Consider the following 21648-nt stretch of genomic DNA (forward strand, 5'->3'; position numbering starts at 1 on the left):
ATGTATATGCTGGAACTGGTTATCTCGATAGAGAGTGCAGTGGTTGACCTTCATATATCGAACTACGCAGCAAGAGCTCGGAACTGCATAATCGAAATCTGCAGTGATAAACAAGCCCCACCTTAGCATGTGCGGCGCCAACGACGAGCTTTTTTTGCATATTTTATCCTTGAGTGTCACCACGAATGCAACGGCCAATTTGGCCATCGGAGGCTTTCTGATCGGTTTAGCGCAAAAAAAAGTGAACCATCCTTGGCATGATATGGTACCACGAACCGAGAATAAATTCGCAGTATAAAATGCACCAATCCAGTAGATCGTACTTTTTTTCCCCGTGCTTCTGACAGCCGAAGGAGTTATCGCGGCCGCCGTGATAAACAAAGAGGGAAACTCCAAGTAAGGAACAATATCGGCGCTGCCTATTCTCTGATGTGGCTTGTTCCGAACTGCAGATGTGACTCGTATGGTTCAGAGTACGACGCTTAGTCGTTCTAGAGACAGGGCGTTTGACCATTGTACGGGGCCTGCAACAAAGGTCTCTTTTCGGCTGATTTGAAGAGCGTTGTTTCTCTGTTCATGTTTTCTTACACATTTTTTTTTCAGAAACTTAATCTTTTTTTTTTACTTTCTGCAATATATGCTGCAAAGCTAAACGCAGACCGGGAACTGCCATACAATGAGAATAGGATAAATGTAAAAGCAGGTAACGCATCCCAATGTTGCGATTTCATTTTACGGTATTCTCCAGTGCTCAAGAAATGAAGCCATGAGTCAGAATTTTTTTAGGAAGCAATTATAAGAGAAGTTGATTCTCCTACAATATAAAACACATTTTTGGCACATGTGAGTCTTTGAAGGAAGTCTCATTTTTATTATTATTTAACTCATAAGTCACTGAAAGTGGGCCTTATGCCGACACTCCCAGCTCAAGTGCTGCACGCGAAAAAATATTTATTTTTGTAGTGACATGAAAACACATTTAGGCCCGTGCAATGAACTAAAGCAAATGAGAACGGATAAATATTCAAAACATGGTAAATAAATACATCAAAATATGCACTAACAATATGGGGGTACCTTCGTATTACAGGCCCCCATTGTAAATATTCTTGCACGATTTTGCTTATTGAAGTTCAATACACGTCTACTAACATTATAAGAAAATATGTCAATTTTGAATTAAAAAGGGTTTCTCAGAAAAAAAGCAATGACTGTGCGTGTGTGAAAAAAATACCAAAAAGAAGGTATGAGAAAATCAACAAGAACGATTTAAAACAGGCTTAAGGCTTAGACAAGGTGATCACGAGCGCTAAAGTTTTCAATGCTTGTACTCAGTTCTATCGTCGACCTGCCTTCGCTCGACCAACAACTCTCTATTATCAGTCTAGCCTGTATTGTAGCATCAGTGCCATGACTGGCAGCTTTCAAGGTGCCGTGCTTATAATTTTTAAGGCAAAAGTTTGCAGTGTAGAAGCGCTGTATTAATACGAATTCATCCAAAAATGTAATTAGTGCTTCTGTTACTATTATAAATTGAGACTAAGAGTCAAACAAAGCAAACTTTATGGTTTACAAGACCACGTTCGCGTCCTTCATTGTGAACAACACGTCCACCACGTTACAAGTTCACCCGTTGAAAAGTTTATTGCTCGCATTTCAATTTCGCATAGCATGATGCGTGTCCGAACTAGTCCCGTAGGAAGTACTGGGAGCGATCACAAGATTGAGCACGGTAAAAAGTTAGTTAAGTGTGCGACAAGAATTGGTTACAGTATACCTTTGTCTTGTAGACAAGAGTGCGCAGGTCAGACAGGCAGGTTCCCTAATGTAAGACGTCAAGAATATTGCCAGAAGATAGGAAGTGTGGAGCAGGACAGTTTTTTGGTTTGTTCTGGATGTGGGACTCAGCCAGTGTTTGAAAAGGCAACGGTTCTCGTGTCCCAGCCTAACCAATGCACTACATTCATAATTGAAGCAGCAACGGCCGCTCGCGGCAGTAGCATCAGTAAACCGCAAACAGCTTCATCAGAAAAAAATGTGCGTATTTTGGTTTCATGAATATATATATATATATATATATATATATATATGTATATATATATAGATATATATATATATATATATATATATATATATATATATATATATGTATATATATATAAATATATATATATATATGTATATATATATATATATATATATTTATTTATTTATATATATATATATACATTTATATATAGGTATGGGATATGGCACAACGGGATCGTTGTCAACAAGGATAAATATATTTATTTCCCAACAGTTTCGGGAGGGGTCCTCCCTTCATCAGGGGATGAGTTATACTGACATGAACTTCCGAACTTCGTTGCTACCGCGTCCCTCTCGCCTTGAAAGATGTTTGCGAGAGTGAGAGGGATATATATATATATATATATATATATATATATATATATATATATATATATATAATATATATATATATGTTTCTTATAAACATATGTATATATATATATATATATATATATATATATATATATATATATATAATTGTCGCAGTGCAAAGCGAACAAAAGATGACAGCAGCTTACGGCAGCGAAAAGAGCGTATTCAGGATCAGCTGTACAGCAAGATGCCTGCTTCGTTGTCGTCCCGAAAAACCACCTGACCCACTAGCTGGAATCTAAGAAACATTCCTATCATCGTTCTTTTTCTTATAAACACGTGTCACTTGCCCCTCCTTATAAGAGCATCGTCCCGATGCTGATTCAGACGCACAGCATTTTTTTTTAACGTGTAGTCAGTCACTCACATACGGCTTCATACGCACTACATGAACAAGTTCAGGCTGGTGCTGGCGACACCTCGGGCATTGGGGACTGTCGAAGACAACCTCGTAGGTGACGTCACTTAGCTGGCGCGATACTCGGTAGGGCCCGAAATATCGCCTTAGCAGCTTCTCGGACAGTCCACGTTTTCGTACGGGTGTCCAAACCCACACTCTGTCACCGATTTTATAGGTTACAGTTCTATGGCGAGCATTGTAGTGGCCTGCGTCGTAGTCTTGTCGCTGGTGGATCCGTAAGCGGGCGAGCTGCCTAGCTTCTTCCGCGCGTTCAATGAACACGTCAGCGCCTGTGTCAGTAGCGTCCCATTCATGTGGCAACATCGCATCCAGCATAGTCCGTACCTCCCGTCCGTGAACCAAGCTGAATGGAGTCATGCGAGTCGTCTCTTGTTTAGCCGTATTGTATGCGAACGTAATATAGGGTAAAATCTCGTCCCAATTCTTATGTTGGACATCCACGTACATCGACAGCATGTCTTCAATCGTCTTGTTGAGGCGCTCCGTTAGTCCATTTGTTTGCGGGTGCTACGCAGTGGTCTTACGGTGAGTCGTTCCACTAAGCATCAGGACGTGGTCTAAAAGAGCTGCCGTAAATGCTGTTCGGCGGTCTGTGATCACGATAGTCGGGGAACCGTGGCGTAGCACAATATTTTCTATGAAAAATCTCGCCACTTCCACTGCCGTGCTCTTTTGGATAGCTTTTGTTTCGGCATACCTGGTTAGGTAGTCTGTTGCGACTATAACCCAGCAATTCCCTGCAGTAGAAGTAGGAAGGGGTCCCAAAATATCCATTCCATGCCCGTCAAAAGTTGGGGAAAACACTATGACGTCGTCTAGATAAACTAAACAGGTCTTCCATTTTAACCCTGAAAGTACAGTGTCCATGAGCCTTTGAAAAGTAGCGGGCGCTGAGCACACACCGAAGGGTAGAACTTTAAATTCATATAAACCATCCGGCGTCACAAAAGCGGTTTTTTCCCGATCTCTTGGGTCTACCTCGATCTGCCAATATATGTGCTGGGCCGCGACGCTGCCCGATGCTTCACACTTCTAGTGGGAGCCGTTCATCCAGCTCGGACGTGCCTACTGCAACCCCTGTCCATCGATTCAGTCGTCGGCTACGAGATATTCTTCCAGACTGCAACCCCTCGTAGAAAACCTCTACCAGACATCTAGAAATGGCTAACACCAGCCCCCAGCCTGTACTTCTCGGCACCAGTCCACCCGTTCCATCCCAGGTAACGTTTTTTCAATCGCTGGATCCTAAACGCTTTGGTGGTGGCGCACACGAAGATGTAGAAGACTGGTTAGACCACTATGACCGTGTTGCGAATATCAACCACTTGTCTGCTCAGGAAAACCTTGCCCGGGCCTACTTCTATCTCAATGACAGCGCTTGTACTTAGTACGAGAACAGAGAAGGCAACCTGTCCACATTTACCGACTTTCACCAGAAGATGATTGAAGCTTTTGCCAATGTCGACAGACGTGACCGCGCCCACCAACTACTAGAGCTAAGGGTCCAAAAACCCAATGAAATGGTCGCCATGTTCACCGAAGACAGGACACGTTTATTTCGGAGGGCTGACCCGCAGATAACTGAAGATAGGAAGTTGCGCTACCTCATGCGTGGCGTGAAAGAGCAGCTGTTCGCCGGACTTCTGCGCAACCCGCCAAGCACTGTAGAGAACTTCATCAAAGAAGCGTCGGCTATCGAGCGAACCCTTGACCAACGCTGCCAGCAATATGACCGCTTGTGCAACAGCCCCCCAATTCAGGCCGCCGCTGTGACTTTTGACAGTCATAGCTCCTTACGTGACATGATTACAGAGATTGTTCGTGAAGAATTGCAAAGGCTGCGGACTCCTGTAGTGGATACACCCATGGCATCTTTCGCTCAAGTCGTCCGTGACGAAATACGCTAAGCATTCTCGACAGCTGATCCTGCCCCCGAACAACGTCCCATGACGTACGCCGCCGCCCTTCGAAGCTCCCCACCATACTACCCAGCACCTCCACCAGTGTCGCAGTGCAAAGCGAACAAAAGATGACAGCAGCTTACGGCAGCGAAAAGAGCGTATTCAGGATCAGCTGTACAGCAACATGCCTGCTTCGTTGTCGTCCCGAAAAACCACCTGACCCACTAGCTGGAATCTACGAAACATTCCTATCATCGTTCTTTTTCTTATAAACACGTGTCAATATATATATATATATATATATATATATATATATATATATATATATATATATATAAATATATATGTGTGTGTGTGTGTGTGTGTGTGTGTCAATTTAAATCTAATACTTCTCTATCCTCTAAAGAAGTTAATGAACTAGAACATTTTGAGAAAAAGAGAACAGCAGAAATTAAAAAAAGGAGAAAGAAATGGCAAGGGATAAACTTTCAAACTTCTGCGAACCATACACTGACAATTCAGAGGGTCCTGAACTAATGGTTGTGCCACAATTTGGTAGCATGCATAAAATTCATAAACGACCGGCCGAGAGGCACTACTTGCACACAACACAACATAGCAGAACACCTAATTAACCTCTCCAACGTTTAACTTAGCAGTCATAAACGAACCGTGATCTCCCGCGAACTCACATTTTGCCCCACTACTATACAGCCGATACAATCAGTTTCCTTATTACAAGACCTAGATAGCTTCGCACGGAATATTCGCCTGGGGAAATACGTTTTCGACAAAACCCAGGGAGAAACCAGTACCATAATACCTTTTAGTTCAAGGTAACAGTGGACACCAAGCTCTAAGCTGGAGAGGCATCTAGATACCTACATTGAAGCCATTCAAAAAGGCATACTTCGGGAATATAACACACACAAACCGGCAGCAGACCAAGACCTCTCAAAAAAGAAGTATGGAGCACTTAGGTACTCAGTGGTCGAAGATATGTCGTCTTAAACCTGCAGATAAAACGGGGGAATCGTAGTATTAAATAAATCCGACTATATCCGAAAGGGCACCCGCCAATTAGCCAACACATCTTTCTACAAACCACTCGATAAAGATCCAACCATAGAACACCAAGCAATAGAAACCACCGCACATGATGATCTGGTAGAACCCGGAGAGTGAGATCCTAAGCTCTTGAGGGCACTTACTGTAGCACATGCCAAACCTAGATGGTTTCATATGCTTCCGAAAATACACAAAAAAGGAAACACCAGCCGACCAATGGTCTCAGGAAAAGGTACCTTCACCAAACCAATATTAAAGTACATAGACTCCATAATTAAGAACACACCTCCTACACACCTCTCTTACCTACTTGATACCCACCACCCTGCCGCAGTGGTCTAGTGGCTGATGTACTCGGCTGCTAAGTCGCAGGTCGCGGGATGGAATCCCGGCTGCAGTGACTGCATTTCCGACGGAAGCAGAAATGTTACAGGCCCGTGTGCTCAGTGTTGGGTGCACGTTAAGGAACCCCAGATGGTCGAAATTTCCGGAGCCGTCCACTACGGCGTCTCTTATAATGAAATGGTGGTTTTGGGACGTTAAACCCCACATATGTATCTAGGTGATACCCAGCATTTCATTAGGACGATCAAAGATCTAACAATTCCTGAGGGTGCCTTCCTTGTAACTGTTGCTGTACCTTGCAAGCCGCCACACTCAAGATTGTGACGGCTTGCGGTTGTCGAATCATATATCTTGGTTCACGGGTGTTCTTTATATGTTTAACCCCCATCAATGTGCGGCCGCCGTGGTCGCTAATATATCCCGCGCCCTCAAGAATAGCAATGTGACACTACACGTGCTATGCTGCCACAGAGGTCAGAATAAATCAGTTTAAATTCCGCACTGGTACTCATCTCTTGTGTTCATAGTCTAACATTTCTTGCGCTGAGCAGTTTGATAAGGACAGGTACATCAACTATCATGCCGCTAGCTGATGTGTGCATATAGCATAAATCTGCGACGCACTCGCGTGCACTGGTTCACTTTGCGCCATTCTCACCGAGTAGGATGTGCCTCGGTTTCCCTGTTTCTTAACACATATCGCACCTCATCCTCAGCCTCCCACCCTCATCCCTATAGTCATGGGATTACTTATTTAAAAACACTGGTTCCTTCATCTTCTTAGCAGACAAATTGCTAAAGCTAATCATTAAAAAACATCTTTTCTGGCTACAAATTATCCATCTGGTCATTTTCAGTTTTAATGATCACGCTGTGTTTTAATACACAGAAATGGCAAATAAGGGAAAGGCCTGCAGGAATGGCAAAGCTGCCTTAGGGTTGGACCGGCCTGTTACCTTTTCTGGTGTCCAGACATCGGCTCATGAAATCGCTCATTTGTAAGTACCTTGAGGAGCTCAAAACGCCTGCGACTTAGGATACGTATTGTGTGTTGACATGGTGTTTACCAGCCGACGAAATAATTGGCAACATAGTAGCCTTTAGAATTTGCTCAGTAATTGAATATTAACGTGTCTTCCTTCTAATCTATACTCCTGTTTTTATCGCGGATTAAACAGAATGTGGATGTGTACCGGTATACACTGTACAATACATTTTTCCAGTATTATGGGGGTAGTGAAGAAGAAGCATATACGATATGATAAAATGCTGCGGTTCCTGGGCTACCTATCTAGGCATAAGGAAAGCAAGAATCTTGATTGAATATTTACAAAACATTTCGGACAATCCTCACATTGTTCATGAATGCAAAAAAGAGATAATAATGTCAGTGTTAAAGTAGGGGTATTAGATCTGGAGTACTGACAGGGAGCACGTTAGCAGCGCGCACTTGGTAAAATAGATTTTGATGAAGTCAGGAATTAGAGAAAAGTGAGTGTGACTGGGAAGATAACTAGTAAAAGAAGTATAACAAAATGAGGAATATATAGCTGTGATTGTCAATATGTACATTATATAGTTGCAGTTTCTTGTTAGAAACTCGAATCGTTGTCTTAGCTTTGGGATGACACTAATAATGCACAGTCTGTTAATGCATGGTTGAACAACTGCATGGTGGAAGAACACTACGAACTAGTGCCCCGTTTTATGTTTTTTTCAACTTATTTTTCCTTCTGTTGCAAAACAACCATTCATTGCTGATATGAAATCAGCGGCAAGTTTGCAGCGCCTTCACCTTTCAAGGTGACTACCGGCCTCTTGTTTAATCGCTTTATGGGGGAGGGCGTTATCTTGCCAGCGGTTCCATATCATCAATGGGTGCTTGTCTTGCTCGCTGCGCGATGAGGCGAAAAGAAACTGTGGTTGCTTTCACTCCAACTTCGGCGCGCTGCCAGCGGCCACTGGAGTACGTATATAGGCATCAGGCTCCCGTGTTCCCTTTCATAAATATGGACCGTGCTCATACATGCATATATCTCGTCACAACCTATTCAGAATTGCCATTAATCAATATCGCAATTGTCAATGAATTTTTACACAAGACATTCAGCCTAAACACTACTCTCCCAAATCATTAAACTAGTTATACACGGGAAAAGAGCCGCCGCCACGTCTGTATAGAGCACGCGAGCAGCCGGTTTTTGCTATGCGGGGTGACACCTTGAGGCAGTTTCGGGCTCTGAAGTCGTGTATCAGGAGCATGCGCGGCCTAGTTGTCAAGCACACCCCGTCAGAGTCCGATACTGCCTCAAGGTTTCGCTCGGCAGAGCTGAAGCCGGCTGCTCACGTGCTCTACAGAGACGTAGCAGAGGCTGTACATACCTGAGAGAGACAGCTGCGGCTATACGGGATACCCTATATAGACCTGTGCTCAATTGCGTCTTGCGTACTTGCAGTGCATGCATGTTAAACGAGATGAATATGCAAAGTGCCTGCGACTGTGGTGGCATAGTTGTCAATGTGCTCAATTATACGCGAACACCATTGGTTCGTTCCCGACAGGGGCGATTGCACCTTGATGGAAGCGAAATACTAGAGGCGCGTGTTAGCGCACAAGCTTGTTTGGTTTAAGTGCATGTGAAAAACTCGAGGTGGTCTAAGTTTACGGAGCCCTCCACTATTAAATACCTCATAATGCCATTGTGGTTTTCGGCTAGAAAACTATAAAAAATGTTCCTCATTTTAGTAATAGAGTTGCGAAGCACAGAGCTAGGTGAGCGAGAAGTTTCACCTTCATTGCAACCTTATTTGCAGTGCGTACATCGACCTCATGTTTCTTTTCTGGTAGCACTCTTTATACTGAAGCAAAATATCTTCAAGTAACACTTTCAAGGCGATTTTGATTGATTGATATGTGGGGTTTAACCTCCTGAAACCACCATATGAATATAAGAGACGCAGTAGGGGCGGGCTCCTGTCCTTCCAAGGCGAACGAAACATGCTGGCAGAGAGTAATTATCTTGCCCACTTTTACTAAACAGAACCATTTCGCTTAGGAAATGCAGCCTTCAGACTTCAGGGCTCACCGTTTTCGAGCTTGCCTCCATCCAACTGCAGCATTATAGCCTCATGCTACATTCGTTCAATGACCACAGGAGGACAACTGTATTCGGGATGAGGCGGATGATGAATTATCTTGTTTATTGTGCAGTCAGAAGTTACCGCAATGCTTGCTTCCCGTAGATAATATAGAAACCTCGAATTCAAATAGCGTGCACTACATTGTAAAGTAATTAGCGATGAGTTACATGTGATGCTCTTTAAACAGTGATGAGTTAAAGTATTATTATGTGGAGCTCATTGAACAAATGTGACCTGTTATTTTTATCTCACTTATGTCCTGAACTTCGCCTGGGTAAATATTAACATTCTTTTTATACAGGTCGAACGCTGACCATGATGGTCACGGCACAGCAAAGAACTGCTCAGGTGATGAGGGTTACATAATGAGCAGCCCCCGAAGGAACGGGAATAACAGCTGTGCATTTTCCAACTGCAGCAAGAATGACATCGCCGACTTTTTGACGTAAGCTTCACGGCAAGACTCACAATACCTGTTTTTTTTTATAGTTAAAAATGTACATAAAAAAGAAAATTGATTGCTATGTGTGGAATTTTATTGTAAATCAAGATAATGAAGATGACCTGAGCCACAGTTGTAAACCCATAAACAAAAAGCATTCGCGCTTTTTGTTACGGTGACAGAGTCGAAACAAAATAGTAATGTTCAACGACCTGACAATAAACTAGTTTTTCCTGGCTAGGCGGGTAACCATCAATCAAAACTGGCTTTTTACCTCAAAACAAAAAATACAGTCTCTTCCATCTTCTTGTTGGACACATGCCCATGCCCATATGCTAAATAGTTTTTTTTTGTTCTTCACAAAGGCTGTCATTGGTGTGCTTACTACATTCTGTTGTATACCTCTATTTTGCCAAAGAACTTCAGGCGTCGTGTTGCTCATACCAAATCTGAAGGCTGTTTTCCCAACCTAAATAACAAAGTACAGATCCGCATTGACACGATGAGTACTTTGCCCAACACGGAAAAGAATTAGTCCTTACTAGGGGTGTGGGATAGTCAATTTTGAAACGAAACAAAGAATAAATCAATATTGATGACACTGAATCGAATACGAATAGTAAATGAATGATATAAAAATAGTTTTTGAACAGTAAGTAGACCATTTTCAAAACATATATTCAGTATTTTAAACAGATATTCAGAAAGTGTCACCAAAGAATATTCGGTTAGGTATAACCAAAGTAATATACCACAATGGTATCGTATAGTATGAAAAATATTTATTTAGGTCCATCGGGGCGAACTAGCGCATAGCGGGCCGCTCCCACGTCGGGACAGATAGGCCTAACCTGTCCGCCACGTCGTGGGCCCGTTGGACTGCGCATAGCTGCGTCCTCAAATTCATATTGCGTAGCGCAACATACCACTTTGACGATGTAATGTTTTCTACCCGTAACGCAGGGCACCGACAGAGCATATGATCTAAGCTGGCAAAGTCCGAGCAAAGCGCGCGAGTGTTTGACGTCTGAATTTCAGGGTAAATTTTGTGCAAGAGTGCGGGACTTGGGTATGCCCCGACCTACAGAAGTCTGAGCGGTAATGCCTGAGGCCGGTTCAGTTTTCTGTGCGGTGGCGGATACTTTCCCCTCCTCAGATAAAAGTTCTTGCAAAGCTTATTGTACGTTGTTGAAGGATCTTTTTTTTCCAGAACCTCGTCGTCACAATGTACCCCAATAAGGTAAACTAATATAAGTTATACTTCTAGTACTAGAGCTATAGTAATATTTTATAACTCAGGTTCAAATACTGCATTCACTAACGCTATGAACGTCAGAGTTTGTCACTTACTTTAAATTGGGACATAAAAACTAGAGAATTTTCAACCAAACTCTAGAAATACAGCTAAATATATAATGAAGCAAGCCAAGCTACCATCACAACATGGCCGGCGCACCGAAACCGTGCGACAATCCGTGTTTAAATCGATATATGCAAGAACAGTTTACGCAAATACAACACTTGCATCTGTTGTTAGGCATGAAGCTTCAGTTATTGCTAGGTGAAGACAAGAGCTGATCAACCTGATACAGCTTCAACATCGTAAAACGTGAGCAAAAGGGGAGAGTTCAGTAGAGGTGGAAACGGGCATCGGGTTGCCCGAAAGATCGAGGCCGGCCCAGCCCGCGGGTCCTGCTCAGGCGGGCTGATATCCTCTCATGTCTGACGCGGGATGGGCTCGGGTTACAATGTTTTTCAGTCGGGCGGGTCATACCAGATGCAAATCCGAGTTAGTCTAAAATGTAGACGCCCTGGCGGAAGTGTTTTCCACTCTCTATATATTTGACGTGAAACATCAATCATAGTATACAACCGTACTGCAACCTATCTTTGCGTCGTTAGGACAAAACCTATACGCATCAATACTTGTCACATCTTGAGTCCGAGGTATTGTCGGGTCAAAACTATCCGCTAAAGACGATGGAATTTTCGCCATGAATGAAACAGCAAAAAAAATTTCACAGTTAGCAGCCATTCTCTTTGCTTTATTTGGAAAGATTTGCACATTATATATCTATCACTCTGCAGGTGGCGATATTCAAAATGTCTATTTCGAAAAGACGTATGCCACGTCATTTCTTTACCAAACAAGGCGGCAGACCTTCCAGGGGATGTTATAGATGGGCAAACATTCTGTAAGGAATACTACAGGGAACCCAGATACTCCAACTCCACTTATATAAAGGTGAGACGTGCGTCTTCTATATTCTTCTCAAATGATTTACAGGTGAATCAATGACGTTTTCATTGGTGTGTGGTACCAAACTTTCGATAAAAAGTTGCAAAAAATACCACGGTATGAAATGAGTTATAGTTTGAATGGATGTGTTCTTGGCACGCTATAATATACAAACTGAACGAGAAGTGTTATAACAAAAAAGAAGAGACATGAATGGCCTCAATGCCAACCGGTTCAATCACACATGACAGAAATGGCTGCTCAATACAATCGCTATTTTTAAATGTGACTACAATTTGAGTTTTTACACCACACAGGCAATTGATTACCACTCACTGGTAGCACTACAAGCGTGAATGAAAAGACAAATGTTATGGGGGGCTTTCAAAAGGAACGTAAAATAAAGTGTCTCGGCTTACACAACCGAAGTACACAATGGGCAAAGACAGTGCGAGAGTTGTAACATTGGCCACTGAGAGTGTCTTTACTTAGTCAATTTTATTCTTTCACAATGTAGCAACTTGCTTTTCATGGCCGAAAAGTTACTTCGAGGATTCTAAATCGCTAATTTCATTCGAGTCGTTACACCATGCTTGGTTAGGGCATTGTACTTTTAGGCTACCGCGTTTCAGCTTGGGGGGCCAGTGTCAAATGCATAAAAAAGTATACACGATGAGAACATCGACGCTTATACCATCGTAAAGCATATTTTGCGAAGCTGTGCAAGGTCAGTGCATGATAAAGAACTCCAGATGGCAGAAACTTTAGAGCCTTTGTTAACGACATCTCTCATAATCATCTCGTGGTTTTGGGACGTAAAGCTACAGATAATATTATTAAGAATATAAAGGCGATGGTAGTATCCGGCAGGCTACCTGGCACAGGTTTGAGAAAACAGACATGCAAAAAAAGGGAGAGATGTAAACCACACCAAGCGGGTAAACCGTAATCTCGGATTTCCTCTTGCACGTGTAAAAAATGCCAATTGAGATAAAATACGTCCGCATGTATGGAAGGCTTCCCAAAAGACCTTTCAGAAGCTCCAAAGTAAGACCATCACTTTGCATTTTGTATTCTGACTTTGGAATCGAGAGAAATCAAATGGCAGATGTGTTGGCAAATGCAGGTGATCATTGTACAGAAAGAAACCCGCCTCTATTAGATATACAATAGCTATGCGACATACACGAAATTCTACGTAAGCGAAACGTAAATTGTACTCATATACTCCTCGTTTTCAGGCAGCATAAAGGACTGGATATTTTAGGTTGCCGACCAATATCTTCAGTGCCGATTAGACTCTCAGCTACCAAGACATATTGACACATGTATCGTCTGAGACTCGAAACTGCTTAGATAAATCCTTTTTTTTATTTGGGGTTCACCATGCACAATCTTCAACCTATGCTTTTGCGGCTACGACAACGAGGATGTGAACTACGTGCTGCTTGGCTGTGGAAAACACCACCTTAGGTTTTAGCCCGGTGATGGCGTCCTATTAACAGAGTTCAGTGGCAGAATGTTGAATCTCATACAAACCAGGAAGGTTTAATGTAGAGAGTGACAGTTCGTGAATGGCGTAGAAAGCTGGGCTACCTATATGGTTTAAAAATACCACGAGAGAAGGAGGGTAGCTACGAGGGTATACCTACCATTTGCTCCCGCCTTGATACACAGCGAACTTGACTGGGTCTTTTGGGGGGTGGCTACCCACTCCGTCCTAGTAGGCGGTACCTTCGTCAAATCCTACTGGTATTGTATATGTGGTGAGAGAAGGGTGCGCGCTTACGAATGCGTTCCAGAGGCTTCATGAGCTAGTAGACTGTTAAGGCAGGCATGTGCGTGAGGTGCGAGTGCAGAATCTTTGTCGTGTTTCCAAGAAAGCGATGACTTGTTCTTCTTCATGACCCACGGGATAAAAAGAAATAATGAGCCACTTCATTGTGGGCACTCACCTTTGTTTTTAGCCCCATAAAGTCCACTTTCAGGCCGAAAAAAATGCTCCTTATGGCATGTGGAGAAGAGACCCTGATCTAAAGTGCGTACGTACAATGACACTCCACGTAGGTTCTGCCAAACCTTTATGCGATGTACTCCCCGTCTTCTAAGCCCATTAAGTGTAGCTTGTTTTATTTTCCGGTAATACATTAGTGTTAGCTCGCTACAAGTAACAATAATAGAAGAACAAGAAAATCTTGTGCATTCTTCATGGTTTTCTAGTTAAAACTTGATTTCAAGAAGTGATGGCTACGTTCGTGTTCTGTTACATCGCGAACTTTGTGAAACCGAGATCAGAATTTTTCCGTCCATCTACAGATGTTCGAATATGAAGGGCTCCATGTCACGGCAATGCAGTACAGGTAGACGGCCATGTGTGACATGCTGCTGATATGCCGGAACCCGGATGATAAATCGATAACTTGTGCGGGCGGAGCGGCAATGTTTTGAAAACACAATCAGTGCTTCCTGTCACATAGAGCCTGACATGCAAGAGAAATGCCGCCGTCCATAGGCTGGCCATAGCTCTGCATACTCAATCATGAGTACACTCAGTCACACTCATTCATTCTCATTTGAACATGGTGAGTGTGAGTATGAGTGAGTACTGATGAGTATAAGTAGGAGTGAGTAGAACGTGAGTGAGTACTCATGAGTATTAGTAAGAGAGAGTATGGACGTGAATGAGTACTTTCAGTGTGAGTAGAAGTGAGTATGAACATGAGTGGGTGCTCATGAGCGTGAGTAGGAGTGAGTATGAACATGAATGAGTATTCTGAATGTGAATAGGAGTGAGTATGAACGTGAGTGACTACTCTGAGTGTGAGTATAAGTGAGTATGAATGTGAGTGAGTACTCTGAGCGTGAGTAGAATGGAGTATGAATGTGAGTGAGTATTGTGAGTGTGAGTAAGAATGAGTATGAACGTGAGTGAGTACTTTGAGTGTGAGTATGAGTGAGTATGAACGTGAGTGAGTACTCATGAGTGTGAGTAGATGTGGATTTGAACGTGAGTGAGCACTCATCAGTGTGAGTATCCGTGAGTATGAACGTGAGTGAGTAATCATCAGTGTGAGGAAGAATGGGTGAGAGCTTGTGAGTGTGAGTAGGAGTGATTATGAACGTGAGTGAGTACTCTGAGTGTGAGAAGGAGAGAGTATGAACGTGGGTGAGTATTTATGAGTGAGAGTAGGAGTTTGAACGTGAGTGAGTACTGATGAGTGTGAGTATTCGTTAGTATGAACGTGAGTGAGTATTCATGAGTGTGATTAGGAGTGAGTGAGAGCTCATGAATGTCAGTAGGAGTAAGTATGAACGTGGGTGAGTACTCATGAGTGTGAGTAGACTTGACTACGAAGGTGAGTGAGTTGCTGTGAGTGTAAGTAGAAACGAGTAGGAACGTGAGTGAGTTACTATGAGTGTGATAAATATTTGTAACCATCGCAAAGGCGTCCTCAATACGTTGGAAATAACGGGCACTATGGCATGCAAGCTTCCTGTACGTAAAAGCCTTCAGGTAGTTTGGAAAAAGGGGGAGCCATCCTACATCAGATGGGGGGGGGGGGGGAAGGGCGAGATGACCGCGCAAAACTCGAGTTGAGAGTAGCCGTTCATTTTATTGTAATTTGAATTTTCTAGGCTAAATAGCTTTGAGCTGCCTGTCTCTATAGCTACCGTTCTTGCTGCACTTACCTCTTGCGCCTTCAGTCTACGCAACGCGCTGATAATACATGTAAAACAACAAGGTCTTGAGAAGCCCTTTAACGAGAATCGCCGCGCGAGCCGGTTCAGAAAAAAGAAATGCGCTGCGCAAGCGACAAAAAAAAACGCAGAAATGGCCCACGAGAGAAACAACATTGTGTGCGCTGCGCACATTGTGCGCAGTGATTTTGCAGTTTCTACCTCTGCGTTGTCCCTCAAGTGACGGTTGCCTTGAACAAAAACCTTAAGTGATCTCATGACTTCTGAAGCGCGAAGCTGTGTGCAAACTTCGCCTTCCCAGTGCCCCATAGGGAAAAAAAAGGAAAGCTTGGAGGACGGTGGAGGTTCGCCGTCAATAGTATAGTATGCGATAGCGTAATCGGACCCTGTTCACATCGCCGTTTCTATCTCTACCCTCGCTTCATTTTCGGCGTCTTATTATGCCTTCAACATTGCAGACACAATGTGGAATAAGCGCTCAATCACCCTTGATAATTTATTCTATCATTCACATAACGCGGGTTAGTACAAAAACATACATAACGCAACTCGTTAATCACCTTTTCATTCGTCTGTCCGCGATAACCCTGCGTACGCACACTTCCAATGAACCTTAACCGCGTCCGCAGATCCATAAATAAGGCCCCCTGCAATCGTCAGTGCGGGCACGGAGCCAAAGAAGTCTCCGCGTGAGCGCAACCCACAGAGGAAGAAAAACATCTCCGAAGATGCGCACGATTTCTCGAATGTAAAACTGCAGTACGCAACCCATTCCATCTGAAGGCGAGGCTGAGAGGGGAGGCACCGTCTCGACGATCGCACCGGGCCACAGAACACCTATCAGTGGCCGGGCGGCCGGGGTGGCCGCAGTGCCGACGTGGGGGCGAGGCCCCGGCGCCCGCCTGTCCCGCTAGTGCAGTCAGAATGGGCTAGGGGCAGTGGAACGAATGAAGCGGCCAAGCCGGATGGCATGGCAACGTCTTGGGTTCTGGCGGGTAATCATAGCGGCGGCCGTGTAGTATACTGAAGCTGTCGAGAGCGTCTGTGTTTCGCGCGCGTGCGTCGTAGCCTAAGAAAGCGCGTTTTGAGTGCTTGTAACACATTACTGATATTCTAAACGATGTCTCAGCGTCTCCTACGCGTCATGGCACACAATGCCCTACGGGCCCTGAGGGTATTCTAATAAATAAATAAATAAATAAATAAATAAATAAATAAATGAATGTGCAGGTGCGTCGTAAATGCGCTGAGTAATTGCCTGTTTGTGGAGCCTATCGATCCTAACAGAAAGCGACAATTGTTCAGCTCGATTGTTTCTTGAGTAAGCTGAGTACACGTAACGCAACCTCAATGTTATTATTGATCATCAGCCTGACAACGTCCACTGCAGGACAAAGGCCTCTCCCGTGATTCACCACTCGATTCGGGCCTGTGCTTGCTGCTGCCATCATGTACCCGCGAACTTCCTAATCTCATCTACCCACCTAACTTACTGTCTCCCCCTAACCCGTTTGCTTTCTCTGGAAATCCGGTCAGTTATGCTTAATGACCAGCTGTTATCCTGCCTACGCACTACATGCCCGGCCCATGTCCATTTATTCTTCTTGATTTCAACTATGATATCCTTAACCCCGGTTTGTTCACTGATCCACTCTGCTCTCTTCTTGACTCTTAAGGTTACAACTACTATTTTCCTTTCCATCGCTCTCTGCGTCATCCTCAATTTAAGCTGAACCCTTTTTGTAAGCCTCCAGGTTTCTGCTCAGTAGGTAAGTACCGGCAAGATGCAGCTGTTACTTACCTTCGCCTTGAGGAGATAGTGACAATCTACCAGCCATGAGCTGAGATTGCTTGCCGAATCTTCTCCAGCCCACTCTTATTCTTCTAGTTACTTCAGTCCCATGGCTCGACTCTGCAGCTACTACCTGTCCTAAGTAGACGTATATACCTTTTCCAACTTCAAGTGCACTGCCACCTATCTCGAAGAGCTGTTTTCTTTCGAGGTTGTTGTTCATTACTTTCGTTTTCTGCCGGTTTATTTGTAGATTCCAAGAGAAGGAAAGCGGGAAAAGGGGAGACAAAGTTTGGTGGGCAGATGAGATTAGGAAGTTTGCGGGTATGAAGTGGCAACAGCAAGCAAAGGACCGAGTTGACTGGCGGAACAGGGGAGAGGCCTTTGTCCTGCTGTGATGATGATGAGTATGTGAATGTAAAAGTACGTGGGTGAGTGCACCTGAGTATGGGTAGGCGTAAGTATGAAGGTGAGTTCTTATGCGAGTGCGGAGGTGATTGAGGGCTTATGATCTTGAGCAGGTGTGAGTATGAAAGTGAGTGAGTAACTATGAGTCCTAATTGAGGTGCACGAAAAATTGAAGTACAAAAAGGAGACACCTGGACATGGCACGCTGTCTCGAGGTGTCTTCTTTTTGTATTTCAATTTTTCGCGCACCTCAGTTAATATGAATTACCAACTCGCCCAGCAGTCCGTGTTTCTCTAAGAGTGTGAGTAGTCGTGAGTATGAACGTGAGCCATGAACAATGAGTGTGAGTAGGCGTCAGTATGAACGTGAGTGACTGTGAGTAGGTGTGAGTATGAACATGAGTGAGTACTCATCAGTGTGAGTAGTCGTGAGTATGAATGTGAGTGAGGGCCTATGAGTGCTAGCTGGCGTGACTGTGAACGTGAGCGAGTACTCACAAGTGTGAGTAATCATGAGTATGAAATGAGTGAGTACTCATCAGTGTGAGTAGTCGTAAGTATGAACGTGAGTGAGGGCATAGAGTGTGAGTTGGCGTAAGTTTGAACGTGAGTGAGTGCTCATGAGTATGAGTAAGAGTGAGTGTGAACGTGAATGAGTACTTTCAGTGCGAGTAGAAGTGAGTTTGAACGTGAGTGAGTACTCATGAGTTTGAGTAGGAGTGAGTATGAACGTGAGTGAGTACTCTCAGTGAGACAAGGAGTGAGCATGAACGTGAGTGAGTACTTTGAGTGTGAGAAGGAGTGAGTATGAACATAAGTGAGGAAGAGTGAGTGTGAGTAGGCGTGAGTATGAACGTGAGGGAGTACTTTGAGTGTGAGAAGGAGTGAGTATGAACGTGAGTCAGTACTCTGAGTGTGACAAGGAGGGAGTATGAATGTTAGTGAGTACTCATGAGTGCGATTGATTGATATGTGGGGTTCAACGTCCCAAAACGACTATATGATTATGAGAGATTATGAGAAATGACTCATGAGTGCGAGTACGCGTGAGTATGAACGTGAGTGAGGGCCTGTGAGTGGGAGTAGACGTGAGTATGAACGTGAGTGAGGGTGAAGGCTGAAAAATTTGTGGTGAGTGAGTATGAGTGAGTAGTCTCCCAAAGTGCCGACCTAGGGCCGTAGCACCATTCAGTACGTCAGAACGCACACGACTACCACGTTCGTTGGAATTGAAAGGGCGGGGCGCACATCCCCGTCAAGATAAAGGTACACCCTGCCCAAGGGAACCCATATGTTTCGAAGCGATAGCGTTGAATCCCACGTACCAAAATTATTTTGCCGAAGGTAGAAGTAAATGGTCGCTGTTTCGCTCAGTCATTTTCCATAAAAACTAATTTGAAGGAAAAGGTATAGTTTCGTTACTCGATGTGACGGCAACATTGAATCATACGGGTATGCCTGCACGGAAATGGAAGTTCTTTCCCTCATTGAGAACTTGGTATAATTGAATTTTATTATTTGGAGCTCGAGATGTATTATTAGGCAGAACGTAAGAACTCAGGGCTATACTACGAGGAGAAAGTTCCGTATTGACATTTTTTTTCGTTACAGCTTCAATCCGACCTAGAGCAGTGCGTATTCCGCTGCTTGGTACACGATACTTACAGCCATTCGAAGATGCAGAACCGGACGACTTTTGCAATAGATGGGACACCCTGCTCTGAAACTGAACCACAAAAGGTGATAAATGTTTTTCTCTTCTAGGGCAAGTGAAAACTCCGAGTGCACCCCTGATTACCCGTTCATGTGGCAAGCTTTCAAAAAGACATATATACAAAAAAACATTTCCATGCTTAGCGAAACCTTTCACATTTATGTAAAAGGTTTTGGAACTAATGGGTAGATTTACTGCTTTTATCGTGAGTGTGTACGAGTGCGTATCTTTAAAGGGGCCCTGCAACACTTTTTGAGGATAGTCAGAAAGTGCTGCCGATCGGTAGTAGAGGCTCCCGAGAACAAGCGAGCCAAACAATATAACGCAGCACCTGGCCTGAAATTCACAATAAATGATCAAAGCCAGCAAAAATTGCTTTTTAATCTCTCGACAAATCACCATTAAGCCTAAAAATCACTCTTAGTGAAAGGTGCTTGATTGGGCTGGTTGGTGCTGCATGGTAGACGAAGAAAGTGCTTAACAGCGGAAACGACAAGAGGGGATAGAAGAGACTGTTCAGCGCTCTGTTCTCGTCTCTTCTATCCCCTTCTGTCGTTTGCGCTGTTAAGCCCCGTCTTCGTCTACCACTCTTAGTGCCATCTATCAGCCATTGACTGATTTGAACATTGCGCGCTCGGTCGTTACAGAGATCGCCGAGGGAGGCCTGCACTTATCCATGAGTGCGCGCACGATCACACTGAGAAAAATGCCGCGTATTCGAAGAAAAAAAAGGAAAAAAATATTTAAGGTCAAAAGGCTTGCGTGACGTTTTTTGTTTGGCCCTCGCCCACCCCTCGCTGCTTAGCTTCCAGTGCTTTCGTCGGAACAGCAAAAGAGAGAATTCGTTTGCAGCGTGTGAAAAATGTTTGTAACTTCGCTCGTACTGTAAGGATTCTAAAAAAAGTTGCGGTCTTGAATTTGTGAGGCAATACGCTTTTCCAGTGAAATAATTCAATATTTACTGAAAAAAGTGTTTCAAGGCCCCTTCAAATTATTTTCTCTGTTTTTCACTGCAACGTCTTTAAAAAAAAAGAAATATGACTGAAGTTATTAGCCAGCTCACGCTGTCTGTTCATCTGAAGCGAGACAATAGAAGGTGAAGTTCTCAAGTAGAAAGAGCCCAGCAAACGACAGGCGCAGCTGGGCGTGCTTTACGGACATGCCCTTGCCTTCGCCTCTTTGCGACTAGACTTCGCTATATGGCGCTGACGCACAGAAAGGTCGCCACTTACGCAAGATGGTTAAAAATTTGGGAGGCTGTGCATGAGTCATCGTCTTACATGCAATCAACAGTTTCTGTAGAACAAATATACGCCACAGCAGTACAGCAACATATCTTCAAAGGCGTAAGCTAACGTTTCGTTACACTCATAAAAACTTCGTAGAAAAAGATGTCCCTGCGTTTGCTTCACACATGCGGAATAAATGCGTACATAGAGAAAAAAAAAGTAAATCCTTCGGAACCTTTTATTGACCATTTTGTGAAAATCAACTTTCAATCGCATGGGGAGAGCATGCATCTCTCAGAACAGTCATATTAATCAGACATGCACAGGTTTTACTTTATTCTAATATTCACAGTACTGTAAATCGCGTGATATCGTTTCTAAGCAGGAAACGAGTAGATCAATTTTCTGATCCATCTTTTCTTTTACAGATATGCCACAACATGGTCTGTGTCAAGCCCTAGTAAAATAGTGGACGTTTCTGAAAGAACAAACGTGCAGTTTGCACTTCACCAAGCAGATTGCCACCCCCTGTCGCATTTAGCGAAGCAGATTGCCACTTCCTGTTCGGAATAAAGGTGTTTTTTGTATAAAGAATGAACGCGACGATTAAGGCTTCTGTTCGTGCAGCGATTAGTTTTGAACTATTCACTCATATTATCGCAGGGTCGTGACACTAAATAAAGCAGCAGTCGCCGTGTCCTAGATGAAATTGTTTATTTGGTTGAACGTGCGGCCGGGAAACGGTAAGGTAGACAACAGCAATACCACGGCCGCTGGCAATACACACTGCACAATGGCAACGACGAA

General features: G+C 43.8%; 1 protein-coding gene across 2 annotated transcripts in view; it reads left to right on the forward strand.

Annotated features, from left to right (window-relative positions):
* Positions 1 to 21435, forward strand: part of LOC119172183 (uncharacterized) — a 50476-nt gene extending 29041 nt beyond the window's left edge. Inside the window, exons 10-14 of one of the 2 annotated variants that reach the window (XM_075885441.1) lie at positions 7067 to 7175; positions 9620 to 9763; positions 11849 to 12005; positions 19510 to 19638; positions 21270 to 21435. In XM_075885441.1, the coding sequence (XP_075741556.1) occupies positions 7067 to 7175; positions 9620 to 9763; positions 11849 to 12005; positions 19510 to 19638; positions 21270 to 21302 (572 nt within the window). In that variant the 3' untranslated portion in view covers positions 21303 to 21435. The remainder of the gene's footprint in view (positions 1 to 7066; positions 7176 to 9619; positions 9764 to 11848; positions 12006 to 19509; positions 19639 to 21269) is intronic. The other variant, XM_075885442.1, reaches the window with a different exon arrangement.
* Positions 21436 to 21648: the final 213 nt, after the last annotated feature.

This window comes from Rhipicephalus microplus, unplaced genomic scaffold, assembly GCF_043290135.1.
Source record: "Rhipicephalus microplus isolate Deutch F79 unplaced genomic scaffold, USDA_Rmic scaffold_147, whole genome shotgun sequence".
Lineage (NCBI taxonomy): Eukaryota > Metazoa > Arthropoda > Arachnida > Ixodida > Ixodidae > Rhipicephalus > Rhipicephalus microplus.